General features: G+C 49.3%; 1 protein-coding gene across 3 annotated transcripts in view; it reads left to right on the plus strand.

Annotated features, from left to right (window-relative positions):
- KIF13B (kinesin family member 13B) overlaps window positions 1–12,033 on the plus strand; it is a 119,281-nt gene extending 107,248 nt beyond the window's left edge. For all 3 annotated transcript variants that reach the window (XM_017730847.1, XM_017730848.1, XM_008631034.2), the window contains 3 exons: window positions 2,698–2,760; window positions 4,258–5,236; window positions 7,634–12,033. In XM_017730847.1, coding sequence (XP_017586336.1) covers window positions 2,698–2,760; window positions 4,258–5,236; window positions 7,634–7,926 — 1,335 coding nt within the window. In that variant the 3' untranslated portion in view covers window positions 7,927–12,033. The remainder of the gene's footprint in view (window positions 1–2,697; window positions 2,761–4,257; window positions 5,237–7,633) is intronic.
- Window positions 12,034–14,364: the final 2,331 nt, after the last annotated feature.

Below are 14,364 nucleotides of genomic sequence, written 5' to 3' on the forward strand. Positions count from 1 at the left end.
GCCCCCGCCCTCTGCCGTTGGGAAGCCATTCTCTGTGTCCTGTCCCTCCATGCCTTGTCCCAAGTCCCTCTCCAGCTCTCCTGGAGCCCCTTTAGGCACTGGAGGGGCTCTGAGGTCTCCCTGGATCCTTCTCTTCTCCAGGTGAGCACCCCCAGCTCTCCCAGCCTGGCTCCAGAGCAGAGGGGCTCCAGCCCTTGGGACATCTCTGTGGCCTCCTCTGGACTCTCTCCAGCAGCTCCACGTCCTTCTGCTGTTGGCCCCAGGGCTGGAGCAGCTCCGCAGGTGGGGTCTCAGAGGGGCAGAATCCGCCCCTCCCCTGCTGCCCACGCTGTGGGATCATCCCAGCACATGGGGGATTTCTGGGATGTGAGTCCACCCACCTGGGGCATGTCCAGCTTCTTTATATCCTCACAGTCACCCTGCACAGAGCAGCAGCTCTTAGGAGAAGACAATCAAAGATGCTTTAAAGTGAACTGCTTTCATCTTCTCCCTCACTCCGTGTTTTGTCAGCTTGGTTGAAGAAATTCTGCCAGAAACCATCACACTGTAACCGGGCCGTGTTTTGCCAGTGGATAAACAGATACGTCGAGTTTAGCAGTCACTATCTACAAACATTTAATAATAGAATTTGGCTCTGGATCCAGAAATATTTTTCATCCAGCAATGTCTTCCCACAGAGTCCCAACACGTTTTTTTTTTTTCAGTGCCCCCCTCCACAAGGAATTTGACTGCATTTCATCCCACAGATCTGGTGTGGTGCCCTCGCTGCCCCAGTGAGGCTGTTCCTGCCCATCTGCTTCTTGTCAGCACCAAAGCTGGGCAAGTGCCACCTCTCATAATTGCTTTTTTCTCCGTGTTTTTCTAAACTTTGCTTGGCAAAGTTACTGTAGTTTGGAGATCTGTCATCCTTTCAGGAGGAGAACTTGATGAGGAGTGATTAGAGCCTAATGGTTTTCTTTTTTTTTGCTGTGTGATACCAACTGGATTTTTAGATTTTTGTGGATTTGCAGGCTGTAAGACTGGAGGTTTTGGAGAGATAAAAAACCAAAACAAACACTTCCCTCTGTTTATTTATTTTAAAGGGAGAAAAGGAAATCAAAGGAACTGAGAATTAGCTTGAAGCACTTTTTCTTATTCCAATTCTGAGTGCTTATTTCTGGATAATAAGCACTGGACAAATTTTGTAAAATCTAAAATTTGCAGGGTTTCTTCACTGGTTTATTCTGATCCATCTGGTTCCTGGAGCCCCAGGTTCTGTCCCAGTGAGGATCTCAAAATGCTCAAACTCATGCACCCAAAACAGAGCCAGTTTGCCCTGAACCCTATTCCAGTGGTGAATTTTATTTAGCATGTTTAGGAACAAGCAAAAACCCCTCCTCTCCTGATTCCTTTCATTGAATTGGAGCTTTAATGTCTTCAAAAATTTTATTTGGGTCCACTGTGACCTTCTTGGGGTTTTGCGCATCTTTTGTCTTTATTTTCTACTTTGAACCACCTTGGTTTTTTTAATGCCTGGCAATCTCTCTATAAATAATAACTGTTCTTTTCTCCTATGATTATTCCTCTTGAGGGTCAGTTTAGTCATATTCCTGCTTTGCTGGGCTTAGAAGGGAGGCAAGAGAAGATTCCTTCCTCTTCAGCTGGAGGGTTTCAGTGCTTTAAACAGATTGTTGAGTTCTGGGAATCACTTGTCTGGGAGCTGAGCACTGCCTGGGTGTTTGTACAGAAGGAATTCTCAAGTCCCTTGGAGAAAAAAAGAATAAAAGCAGACAGCTCCCAAATTGTGTAATGTGTCTCCCTTAAGGAGCTCTTCCCCTCAAAGTCTGAACCTGCACTTGCAGTAAATTATTTAACACAGCTAAAGAGATGTTCCTGCCTTCTTCTCCCCTCTCCTTCTCTTCGTGCTTCCCTTTCCTGAGGTTCTGCACTGAACTGGGGGTTCCTTTCCCTCCTATGTGACAGCCCAAGCCAGCAGCGTAGCCCCAGATTTGTATCAGCTGTCACAATGTGCTGCTCTGGTCTCAGGAGAGGGATTATTTCAAATCTGCCACATAAAAACCTGAATATGGAGCGAGGGAAGGCCATTTCTTGTCAGTATCCAACGCCCTGCAGCAGCAGTGGGAATGCCCTCCTGGAAAAGACAACGCACAGACCTGGATTCTGCCTTGCTTTTTGAGTTAAAGCCAATAATGCTCAGATCCAAACGGGTATAGGGACTGGAGATGGAGAAGGAGTTCTGGAGATCAAATTGTGGGATACTCAAGGTTGGAAAAGGCCTTTAAGATCATCAAGTGCAACAATAACTCAGCACCAGCCCCATGGTCAGGACCGATCCATGTCCTCAGGTGCCACATCCATGTGGGTTTTGAACACGTCCAGGGATGGGGCAGCCACAGCTTCTCTGGGCAACTTATGCCAGGGCCTCACCACCCTCACGGGGAAGGATTTTATCCTCATATCTAACCTAAATCTTTTTTAGGTTAAAACTGTTCTCTGTTCCCTCTGCCAGGGTAAAAAGTCTCTCCTCTTTTTTTGACAAACTCCGTTTCAAATACTGAAAGCCCAGTTTAATTTTCCATCCTTTCATGACAAAGGTTTGCTTAGGATCCTACATTTCAAATACAAACTTTAACATTTACCAGTTTGACAATATTTAATCCTTTCATTGAATGATTCTCTTTATTTCCCTCCCCCCAGGCTGTCCCACGAATTATGGTTCAGTCAGCCAGTCTGGATGCCAGTGCTGCCAGGATAAAACAGGTGAGCACATCCCAGGATGTGAGGATACAGTTTTTCTATTCACCTGCCAGAGGTGGCTGAAGCATCAGCTGCTTAAAACCTGTTGCACTTGTGCTGTTGCCTCGCTGTGAGACAGTGAAATTCTGTCTGGGCTGCTGGGTGTTATAGGTCCTGGTAAAATCTCCTCTCCTATTCCTGGTTATATTTTTATACTTGAAAGCATTAGCAGATAATTAGCTGAAATTTAGCTGGTTTGCTGCTTTAAAAGGAAAATTTCTAGGCTCTGACAGTGTCTATAAGCAGGACGTGGCTGTTATTCCAAGTGTGGAGCTTAATTCCCCATTTTGCCATAATATCAGGGAAAAACTCTTGCTAAGCTGGAGAGAAAATAGACCCTGTGATCTCCCACTTCTCAGTAGAACTTCAGACCTTGAGCAGCACATCAGCTTCCTCCCACTGTGCTTTTATTGTCTTGGAAAACTGTGTGTTATCCAGAGGGATAATCCAGAGAAAGAGCTCCTGAGTCCACATGGACACCACCCTTGCCATAGGAAAGTGAACACTATGGCTTTAATCTGCTGGAATATTTAGTAAAAACCCACTTTAAAAAAAATTATTTTATTTTTTATTACATTTCACTTAGCAATAACAAACCTTTGGTGCTGAAATTCCTGTAATCCAGTCAAATCCCTCTTTCTTCAAATGCTGCTTATATTTCCAGCAGAAAAGGCATTTTGGGAATAAGCTGAAAATCCTGTAGTTTGGGACACTCAGCCACTAGATGGGAGAAATCACAAAATTGTGAATAATAAACAAAAATGTTCACCTGAGACAGGATTTGTTCAAATCTGCCCTTCTCCAACCCCTTTTTTTCCCCCCTTTCCTATTAGCACTCCCCTCCCTCCCGCCTTCCCAAAGAGATTTAGAGACATCCTAATCTTTTAGAGTACATGTGCTGGCAAAAGATATTGATCTATCAGATTTAGTAAACTTTACAGCCAAGAAATACATCACTGAAATGGGCTGTTAATCTCATGAGGTGCAGTTAATTTCATCCTCTGGAAGTGCGAGGTGCTGGCGGCGCTGAGGTGGGAATGGCATTTGGAAACGGGGATAGAAATGACACTTTAGGTGCAGGGGGATGATTTATCCACCCAGAGAGTTAAGCCAAATAACCATGAGAGACTTATGGATTACGGCTGGTTCCCATTCCATATAAATCCTGCTGTTCAAACAGCAAATGACCATTCCTGTAATATAAATAATTTTTCAGTAAATATTGGGGAGCGTATTTCTCGGGGTTGACACTTCCCTTATTAATGCAAGGAGGGAGCTGACAATCCTCCCAGGCTGGCAGGGCTGACTTGGGATCAGCTTCCATCTTCTGGAGATTGCAGCTACACAGGGATTAAGATAAAGCTCAAAGCCTTGGTGCTTCCCAGAGGTCTTGTATGTGTGCTTTTAGCTCAGATATTTTGGATAACAGAGCCCCACGTTCCCTCTCCCCCTGTGTTTCAGATGAACCAAGAGGAAGCAGGGAAGCAGCCACTGGAAACCGTGGTGCAGGCGCCCGAGGTGGACAAGAGTCTGGAGAAGACACCCAAAGTGCCTTTGCAGCAGCCCACGGGGGACACCCAGGCCCAGGACTGCCAGGAGGGACCTCCAAGCCCCCTGAGTGAAGCCTCCAGCGGGTACTTCTCCCACAGTGTCTCCACAGCCACCCTCTCCGAGGCCCTGGCAGCAGGAAGCGACGCTGTGGCTCAGCCAGGTGGTCCAACACCTGCAGGGAGTGACTCCTCAGCTCCTGCAGTGGCTCAAGTCCCTTCTGACATGCAGGGACACTTGGACAGGGCTTCTGAGAGCTCTCTGGGCACAAAGAGGGAGAATCCCCCCACCTTCAGCCTTCCAGGTGCTCCCCCCAGACCGAGGGACGGCCACGAAGTGAACGGAAAGTCTTGCACTTCTTATCCCAGCGAGCAGGGGAACAATGCCTCTGCAGCCACTGATGCAAAACCCTTTCTCTCTACCTCCACTCCGAAGGAGTCGATACCCAAACAATCGGTGGAGTCAGCAGGACAAGCCAGAAAAAAGGAAACGGCTTCTGGGGCTTCGGAACTGGGGTTTCCCAAAGCTCAACCCGAGCAGCCCAGCGCTGCAGCCTCCCCCTTCAAAATCCAGAAAGTGAAGACATCAGAGCTGAGATCCTTTACCAGCATGCTGGGATCAGATCCCACGAGTTCTCTGGGCACAGAAGAGCAGCGGGAAGGAGAAAAGAGCACATCCAGTGCCCGTGGACTGAACCACAATGGGGCAGAGACAGCAGAGGAAAAACTGGAGGTGATTTCTGACTCTGAAGATGCCAATGAAATTCCCGAGTGGCTGAAAGAAGGAGAATATGTCACAGTTGGCACGAACAAGACGGGCACCGTGAGATACATCGGGCCCACAGACTTCCAGGAGGGAACGTGGGTTGGTGTCGAGCTGGATTTGCCTTCAGGTAAAACATCCCCTGGATCAGGTGGGAAGCAGCTGGTGTGTCCCAGCTGGTAGAGCTCATCCTAAAGCTGCTTTTTTGGGGGTTTATTACCCACTGGGGGGTTTATTGCCCATTGCTGGAGGCATTTTGAAAAGGGAAATGTAAAAGGTCTTCCCTGCTGTCATCTTTTCCCAAACCTGCTCTCACTTCCAACCACTTCAAGATCCCAAACCATTCTATGACCCCTGACTGTCCCTTTTCGGTCATTTCTTTGGCTTCTTACACTGGAAGCAGGAATCAGGATTCCTTTTCCATGCAGTTTGCTAAGCAGTAGCTGCAGGAGACAGGCCTTGTGTCCATCGATTCTCTTCTGGCCTTCTGCTGTGAGGATGAGGGTGTTCAAAGCACAACAGGAGTTGTGGGATTTAGCTCAAAGGGACATTTAGGCTGAATGAGCCACAAAGGCTCTTAATAGGTATTAAGAGGTGTAATAGGATTTTATTTGAAAGTAAGCTTTAAAATTGCAAAAAAAAATATTTGTGTGTATGTAGTGTATTTTTATACATATATATACACACACCCCCCCTATATGTGTGAAAAGCAGTGGGAAATAATCATCCACCGACCACCAGCTCGTACAGATAATTTGAGGGGTTTTTCACCATCTTATTTGTCATCCCTGCCTGACTTTTACCTGTACAGCTGTGGAATTCCCAGAATTTAGGGTTTCCATGATTTTTTGGAATCCAGGGTGCAGTTCCTGGAGAGGCTGTTGCTGTTCCTGTGGTGTCGGTGTGGGAATAGGGTGTCCCCAGCACAAGAGGAAAGGAAGATGATGGCTGGGATTTGATCCCTGCTGGAGTCCAGGCTTCCCAACCCCTTTCTTCTCCAGGAGCAGGCAGGACTGGGGGAAGGCAGGGCATGCCAGTGGAAAATCCAGGAGAGGCACAGTGGCAGTGAGAGGATTTGGGTTACCCAGGGCACATAAAGTTCCTTATTCCAATCCTTTTAGCCAAGTGCAGCATTCCCAGGCTGGGTGGTGAATCAACACATCCCAGGGAGCCCACACTGCTCCCTGCTACACATTTCCCTGCACTGGAGCAGTTCATCCAGCAGAACTGTTCAGGATCCAGAGCTCCTGTATCTTCCCTGTGCGTGGTGTGTTCATCAGAGCTGAACTGGGCAGTGACTTCCCAGCAGGTTTCAGAAAACTCTCTGGAGTTTTCCATCCTGGAAAGCAAACTGGAGCTGTTGATCCTTTTGCAAGGTGCAGTAGTTCCTCAGTCCTGAATTTGTGCCTCATTTAAAAAAAAAACAAAAACATATTTACAGATTCATTTCAGTTTTGGAAGGTCACCTTCCCTCTGTCAGGCTGCTCCAGTGCTAATTCTGTTTGCATATCCCAGTAAGCAGCAGCTTCCATGGAAAAGTCAGGAGATTTTTGGCCTGCTGAGGACTCAGCTGCTGATGTTGCTGGAATTTTTTTCCCCCATTCCATTTCCACAAGGATTAAGACCCTGCTTTGTTGGAGCCTATCTGGCTTCTCACACATCTGGAGCTTCACTTGGGGAATATGGGCACACTCTGTCATGCTGCAAACAGGGGCAGAACTCTCAGGACAGGGAAATCAAAGTCCTGGCCACGTCAGGGTACTTTGGACCCAACATGGTGATGGTGGAAGGGAGAAGGAAACACCCCAAAAGCCAAAGAGGTGACTTTATGTCATTTAAAGAGCTGTTGGATCTTTCCACATTCCCTTTAGAGATGGGAGCAATCCCTGAACAGTGATCCTGAGAGTTTTAAATTATCTAAAAGGAGAAATAGAAAGATCTCAACAGCACCAGCACAGAGGAATTATCCTTCCTGTTCTCTGGGGGGTTTATGACATGGAAACAGTGACAATCCTCCACTTCAAACATCAGCTCAGAAAGCCAAAAGCTCTTTTAAATGTCCGTTTTTCCTTCCTTCTTGATACCTCGCTGATGGAACAGGTGATTTACCACTTTGGGAGAAATTATGGAGTTCTTCTGAATAATGAGTGGGAAGAAAGGACAAGGTGGAGTGTCCGGTCCCGTTCAGAGTCACTCTCCATGCAGTGGCCTTGCTGGGGTTCGGAAGGGAAGTTTTACCTCCATGGTGCATTTCTAGGGATCAGTCGTTCTCCCTCTCAGCACTTTTTCCTTGCCTCCTTCTCTGGGTGCAGTAGCACCAATTTGCACAGAATAAAACCCATTTTGTAGGAAAAAACCCTTCTCTGTGAGGGTGGTGAGGCCCTGGCACAGGCAGCCCAGAGAAGCTGTGGCTGCCCCTGGATCCCTGGAAATGTCCAAGGCCACGTTGTCGGGGTCGGAACAGGATGGGATTTAATGTCCTTCCCATCCCAAACCATTCCGTAATGCCCTGATTCTCTTGTCCCAGGTAAGAACGACGGCTCCATCGGAGGGAAGCAGTATTTCAGGTGTAACCCAGGCTATGGATTGCTGGTGAAGCCGGACAGGGTCAGGAAGGCCTCGGGCCCGGCGCGGCGCCGGAGCACCGGCCTGAGGCTGCAGGGAGTGGCCGGGGCGGAGAACAGGAGGAGCGGGAACTTCTCCGGGTCAGCCTCCAACCTGGCCTCCCTCACAGCCTTGGCCAAGTCAGAAGGAGGATCCACGCTACGACTGGAGAAGAGCCAGAAAAACGCAGAGAACAGGAAATCCTGGGCAAACTGAGAGATCCCAGCCCAGCAAACGCCCTGGGACGCGGCCGGGGGAGCCGGCAGCTTCGGGAAGCGAAACCAACCATCCCATCTTCCAGCTGGTGGCAAACACTAATGAAGGGTTTGTTCTCACTGCTCTGGGTTCTTGACACGACAAGTCTTTGCCTCGTCATGGTGCTGGATCCTTCGTTTCCTGTCCCAAGTCCTGACGTTTCCGGGGGTAACCAACGGCAGCCGGGGCCGGCGCACAGCGGTGGGTGGGTGTAATGAGCTCCTTCTCTTCCTCCTTCCAGAGGAAAATTGGTCAAACCATGGCACAGCTTCCCAACAGCCACGAAATCCTCCCCAGGCACCGGCGCTTCCCTTGGAGCGCAGGGCAATTCCCGAAGAACCTCCACAAGAATAACAGCTCTGTTGCAATTCCGTAAGAGCTGTGTCAGTATCACGTAATCCACCATGAAAGGGCAAGGTGGGAATGATTCCAGACAGGCAGAGAAGTGAAAGTAGAACTTTGTTTGGAGATAGAGACCCCTCAAAGTCCTTCAATTTAAAAAAGTTGCAGCCTTTGGGTTATGTGGCTGGGCCGGTGCCTGTTTGGATCACTGCCCTGTTATCTCACTCTCCTGTGGAAATCAGCATGGTCTTCCCAGCTGGTTCATTGGGAATGGGAGAAAGCCCGTGGCCAACTCTGTCCTGTTTCTGATCCTTTTAATGTTTGCTCTCCCCATGACAGGATCCCCTCTCTCACTTGCCCCAGAGTGGCAGGACCTTCTCCTTGGTTCCTCCCTGTGGGCCAAGAGGATTTTTGCAGAGGTGTCAGCACTGAAGTGCTTCCCTGTTCCCACCCAGCCTTTGGAGACACTCGGAATTTTGCCAAGCAGGGGGTTGCTGCCCTCGTAACAGGATCAATCCAGTCTATTTATTTTTATTTATTCTTTTAAAACGTGAAATGTTCGCGCTTTACAATCATCCCCGCCCGGCGCTGCACAGAGGAGCTCTCCCAGCACCGTCCCAAGCGCCGATCCAAAGAGGAGGTGCCTCTGTCGTCCCCAAAACCAGCCTCTCTCCTGGAAAGGGGGAGCTTTGGGCTGGCTTTTATAAACTTGATTTTATTTGTGGCTGGTTTGGAGCTGCCTGTGGCCCAGGGGACGTATCCCTGTCCGTGTGTCCGTGCACGGATCGGCCGACCCTCGTTTTCCTATCAAATCCTGAAAAGCCACAGATTTTTCTATCCTGAGCTGTTTATATCTTGTTTAGTCATCATGGGGGGATTGGACAGCCTGAGCTATAGATGTTTTAGCTACGTGGGGACTATTTAGGATGCTAAATTAATGATTAAACTTCAATATCTCTCCCATCACTGCCCGTGGGTATCCAAGTGCCTTAAACCATCTGGTTCCGAGGTCCAAGGGAAAGCTCTGTTGGCATCAAAGGAGATAGGGATGCTTAGCGAAGGAGATAATTATGCTGATTTACTGTAATTAATATCATTTATGCAGAAGGAATAAAATTAAAATAGAAACTAATCTGTAGCAGAAATAAGTGGGCTGGGTTCCGATGCAGCCCGCGTAGAACTGCCAGGGATTCGTGTATCTTCCAGCTTGATGTAAGTAGTTTCAGTGTTCCCTAAATTTTCCTCAAGAAATCTTAATATAAAATGTACAGAGCAGCTTTCTAAAGATATTTTTAGTGTACAGTTTTCCCTCTTTTCCCTTTGCACGAAGCTCCTGTCCATCCGAGCCACGATGGGGGAGGAATTTGGTAGTAACGAATTTGGATGCTGAAATCCCGGGTTTTAAAGTTAAAACTGGTTTTATAGACACAACCCACACAACGAAACGCTTTGTTCTGGGGGTCTGAGGAGTCTTGCTGATGAAAGAGCACCCACTAATTAATTTGATGCCTCTTACACTGCCTTGTTGGTTCCCTTAATTCCACCCTGACCGTGTTTTTAATTGCACTTTGTTCCCCTGTGCTGCCGGAAGAAGCTGATGTGAAACAGCCCCTCCCCGGAGTTGTGTGGTTTTAGTCTCAGCATTTCAGATACCTGGATTTAGGGATGTCTTTAAAACTCCTCCATGTTTGCTCGATGGCCCCTTTGGGGGAGATGTGAAGGGAGGAACCTCCAAGTCCTTTTGAAGCCTCTTTTCTTGCACCGCTGCCTGGGAATCCAGGATTTCAACGTGGCCCATGGAAAGGTGCCCAGGCTGCAGGAGAGAGGGGGAGGGACAGAAGGAGCTGGGTTGATGGTTCCCTGTTTCTGCTGCTGATTATAAACCCCTCTGGCCTGTTTGTGCTCCAGCCCTGACCGTGGTTTGGTGTTTGCACACCCGGGACACGCGGCCAGAGGCTGATCCGACTGCTCTGGGCTGGATTCCCTCTCCTTCTGCCCTCAGCTGTGTTGCAGAACCATGGAGAGGGGTTGTGAAGGGTGGTTTGAGCAGCCCACAGCTGCTGCCTCCTCTGGGATAACTTGTCCTGGAAGGAGGAAATCTCTCCAATAGGGCTGGGATGATTCCAAGAATCCGGTGGGAATGAGGAGCACGAGGAGCCCGCGGTGCCTTTGTGGAGGGAGGACCTTGCTCAGAGCTCTCTTGGTTTTCACCATCTCCTTTGACTTCGGAAACAAAACGTCTCCTCAGATTCCAGCCTGAAGTCACCCTGATGCAGGACAAGCTCCAGAAAGCTAAAGAAATTTTGGTCGTGAGGGTGTTCCTGGAGGATTCCCTGACTCTCTCCTGCTCCCTCCCAGCCTTCCTGGGCACGTGAGGTCTTTTCTAAAGGTGTTCCCCGAATTTTTGGCACAGTGAGTGGCACATTCTGTTACTCAAAGCCGTCTTTTACTTCACCCCAGCTAAGCCAACTAACCAGAAAAGAGGTAAAAACCATCATGGAGGTGATCATAGATATTTCTTATTGATAATATTAGAAAAACTCTACTCTCAGCCTAAAGGAGGAGGTGCTCTTAACTGGAACCGCCCAGCACTGAGGCTGGTGTGTGAATAGCTATGCATATTTTTCCAAGTTTTCATGCACTTTATGCAGGGAAGGAGAAGATTTAATGCAGGAAAGTGTAATTTGTAGCGACTGTCTCATCTCTGGTGTCTCTCGGGGGTTCAGTCCTGCTGGCTGCATCCCTGAATTGTGGGTGGGTCTCGGGTTCTTGCAAGATGATGGTGGTGGGTTGGAAAGGTTCCAGCCACCCCCATGTCCGCAGGGCTGGGGGTCCCTCCTCCCCACAGGGTGTCCCTGACGCCGAGCCAGCCAAGAGGAGGCTTCTCAGAGGGACTTTTCTGGGTTTTCTCAAGCCAGGCCTAGCCTTTTTCCTGTGTTAGATTGAGCTCTTGAGGTGTTTTCATCTCCATGCCCAAAATCAAGCCCATTTGCCCCGAGGCTTTGGCTCTTTGCTGTTCTCTGACGTAGTTTGGTTGAGGAAAGCGAACAGAAGCAAATTCTGTGTGGTGACACCGCCCGGGTCCTTAAGCAGAGGGTTTTGTCTGTGGCTGGGGTGGAATGTTCAACACCCCTGTGCTCTCCTACAAAGGAAGAACTCCCTCATTCCTCCCCACGGTGGTTGGAACCCCACCCGCACGGGGCCTGGGTGTTGTCCAGCCCCGTCCGAGCCCTGCGGAGCCGCGTCCGTGGTGATGCTCCTGCTCTCCCTCCGCCGGTTCCTCCAGTTCTTTGCACAAGATTCCATTTTCCCAGTGCCTTATCCCGGGGCCAGCAGCCGGGGCGGCCTCGGGGTGCCTGGATTTTAGGGAATGAGGCGGTGAGGAACGGTGTGGGCTGGTCACACTACACAACACCCCGAGTGGGGTCATGATCAAGTGTCTTGTTCCTCCATCTCCTGTCTCCCATCTTTGGTTTCTGCCCTCTCCACCGTTCCCAAACCCTGATCCTGTTGGGTTCCCTGGGAGCTGGTCCCAGCTCGTGTGTCCCTGCCAGGGTCAGACCCTGCAGTGGCTCTGTGTACTTTAAATGAGCTGAAATCCAAAGAGACTTTGTAATGAGCTGTAAAGTTTTTAATTATTTCTGTACCATACTAAATGACTGTAATATTGTATCATGCGTGCGATGCCGCCTGCAGGACCTGAATAAACGTCTTCTTTAGAGCTGGGATGTCTGGGCTTTGTTGTTCCAGATAGTGGCACCAAAATGTTTAGAATCAGAATAGTTTCAGTTGGAAAAGCTTCCAAAATTGAGTCCAGCAGTTCCCCAGCACTGCCAAGGCCACCACTGACCCATGTCCTCAAGTGCCACAGCCACGTGGCTTTTCAATCCCTCCAGGGATGGGGATTCCACCACTGCCCTGGGCAGCTGTGCCAGTGCCTTTTTGGGGAAGAATTTTTTCCTAATATCCACAGTGGGATGAGGATCCCAAGGACCTTCCTGTCTTGCTCCAGCTTGGTCTGTAGGGAGGTCGATGCCTCAGGGAACTGCCACAACCAATGCTGTCAGCTAAAAAGGGCTCAGGGTGATGAGACCCCCTCAACATTCCATTATGTCCTTGAAACCCCTGCCTGGGCCACACGATTTCCTTTTCTTCGGCACCGTTTCTCTCCCAAACACAGCTTCATGTTGGAAACAACAGGCAGGGTTTCACTGGGATTATTTTGTGTTTTTTAGTTTATCTTGGCCTTTTTTGAAAGCAACGAATGCTGCGTTGATCTCCCCATCCCCACTGAAACTCAGCGAGCAAAGGATATTTTTATCAGCGCTGTCTTGCAATCAGCACACGAAAACAGCTTTTTTTTCCTTTAAAGCCACTTCTCTTTTATGTTTTACCTTCTGAAAGAAGAAAACCCTCTTTGGCTGAAACACAGGAGCTGTTTGAAGCAGCGTCACTTTGTTCAAACCTCGCTCTTCCTGGAAGGTGGCTGTGGCACCTTCCCCGCGCTGCCACGTTCTGTTCTCCAGCCAAAGCTGGCTTGAAAAGGCTCCGATCAAAAAGAGCAGGAAAATCATTTTTAAAAACCCCCAAAATGAACAAAGAACACCTTTCCCCCCATTTTCCTTCAAATTAATGCCGCTTCCTTTGGCCCTGCTTGGCTTCAAACACTTTGCCATGGGAGGCAGCAGCCCCTGGGCTTCACCTGAGTGGAGAGAGGAGCTGCCCTCCCACGAGCTGGGCACATTTCCAAGGGGGTTTTGCTCACCTTTGGACACCAAGCTGTGACAAATTACTGGTTTTTCCCTGGTTAGTCTGCTTTCCCACCAAAACAGGCACAAAGGGCTGGAAGTGCAGCTTCTCTGCAAAGCACAGGCCTCCAGTGTGGGTTTGTTACTCTTGTTTTGTTTAAACACCTCCCAGTGGAGCTTTTCCTGGTTTTCAGCTGTGAAGAAGGGAGTGGGCTTCATCCAGCATCCCAGGGTAGCTACAGACATCCCTGGAAGTGTTTGCCCCATCCCTAGAAGTGTCCAAGGCCAGGTTGGATGGAACGTGGAGCAGCCTGGGACAGTGGAAGGTGTCCCGCAGGGGGGGAACCAGATGAGGGTTGAGGTCCCTTCCAACCCAAAACATTCTGGGATTCCATGATCCCCAGCCTCCTCCCTCCAGGAAATTCCCTCTGCAAACACAGCAGCTCTGGCAGCTGATGATGGGGAGGGTTAAGATAAATGTTATCCCCCTCTGATGTCTGAAAGGCACAAGGAGCACTTTGAAAGGTGTTTCCACCCCTAAAGTCCAATATTCATTACCTGCAGCCCTCCTGAGTTGCCTTCCCCCTTGTTTTGGGGTGTCCATCCTGAGCAGACCCCCCACCCACAGCTGCGAATCTTGGTTTTAACCAGGATGGCAGGACCTGGACACCATTTCACTGAATAAATCAGGTCCTGTGACTTTGTGTCTTCTCTGCCACCTGGCTCATCCTTCCACACCACCTGCAGGAATTGCTTCCCATTCTGAGGAAGCTTTTCCCCACCCACCCCATAAATCCTCCTTGAGACCCCAAGCTGCTCAGCCCCACCAGGCCAGGACCAAAGGGCAGCCCCAGCCCTCTCCTGCCTTGGCTCCTCAAAATTACCCCTGTACTCAATAATTCAACATCTTTTGCTTTTATCACCAGGTGATCCCAAAGTCTGCTCCCCCCAGACCTTCAACTCGAGCAAGAGACTTCTATTGTTGGGAGGGCACGCACAGGGCCCTTCCTGGGGCTCCAGGAGCTTCTGGGGTTTCCAGAGGGAAGGGCACCATCTCCAAGGGCACATCATCTCTGTATGACCTTCACCTGTGACAAACACAACCCCAGTTGACGGAGAACTCTACTCTCAACATCTCCTTCTAGTGGAAAGAGCCCCAAAAGGTCTCTGGAATCAGCCCATGGCTCAAATTCCAAGTGACTGCACTGCTCCAAATCCACCATCGTGTCCATCACCTTCATCCCTTCCAGAGACCATCCTTACAAAAAGGGAGTGCACAAAGAATTACATTTTCCCCAAACGAATCAAC

The sequence above is a fragment of the Corvus brachyrhynchos genome, unplaced genomic scaffold (genome assembly GCF_000691975.1).
Source record: "Corvus brachyrhynchos isolate BGI_N302 unplaced genomic scaffold, ASM69197v1 scaffold203, whole genome shotgun sequence".
In the NCBI taxonomy this organism is placed as follows: Eukaryota; Metazoa; Chordata; class Aves; order Passeriformes; family Corvidae; genus Corvus; species Corvus brachyrhynchos.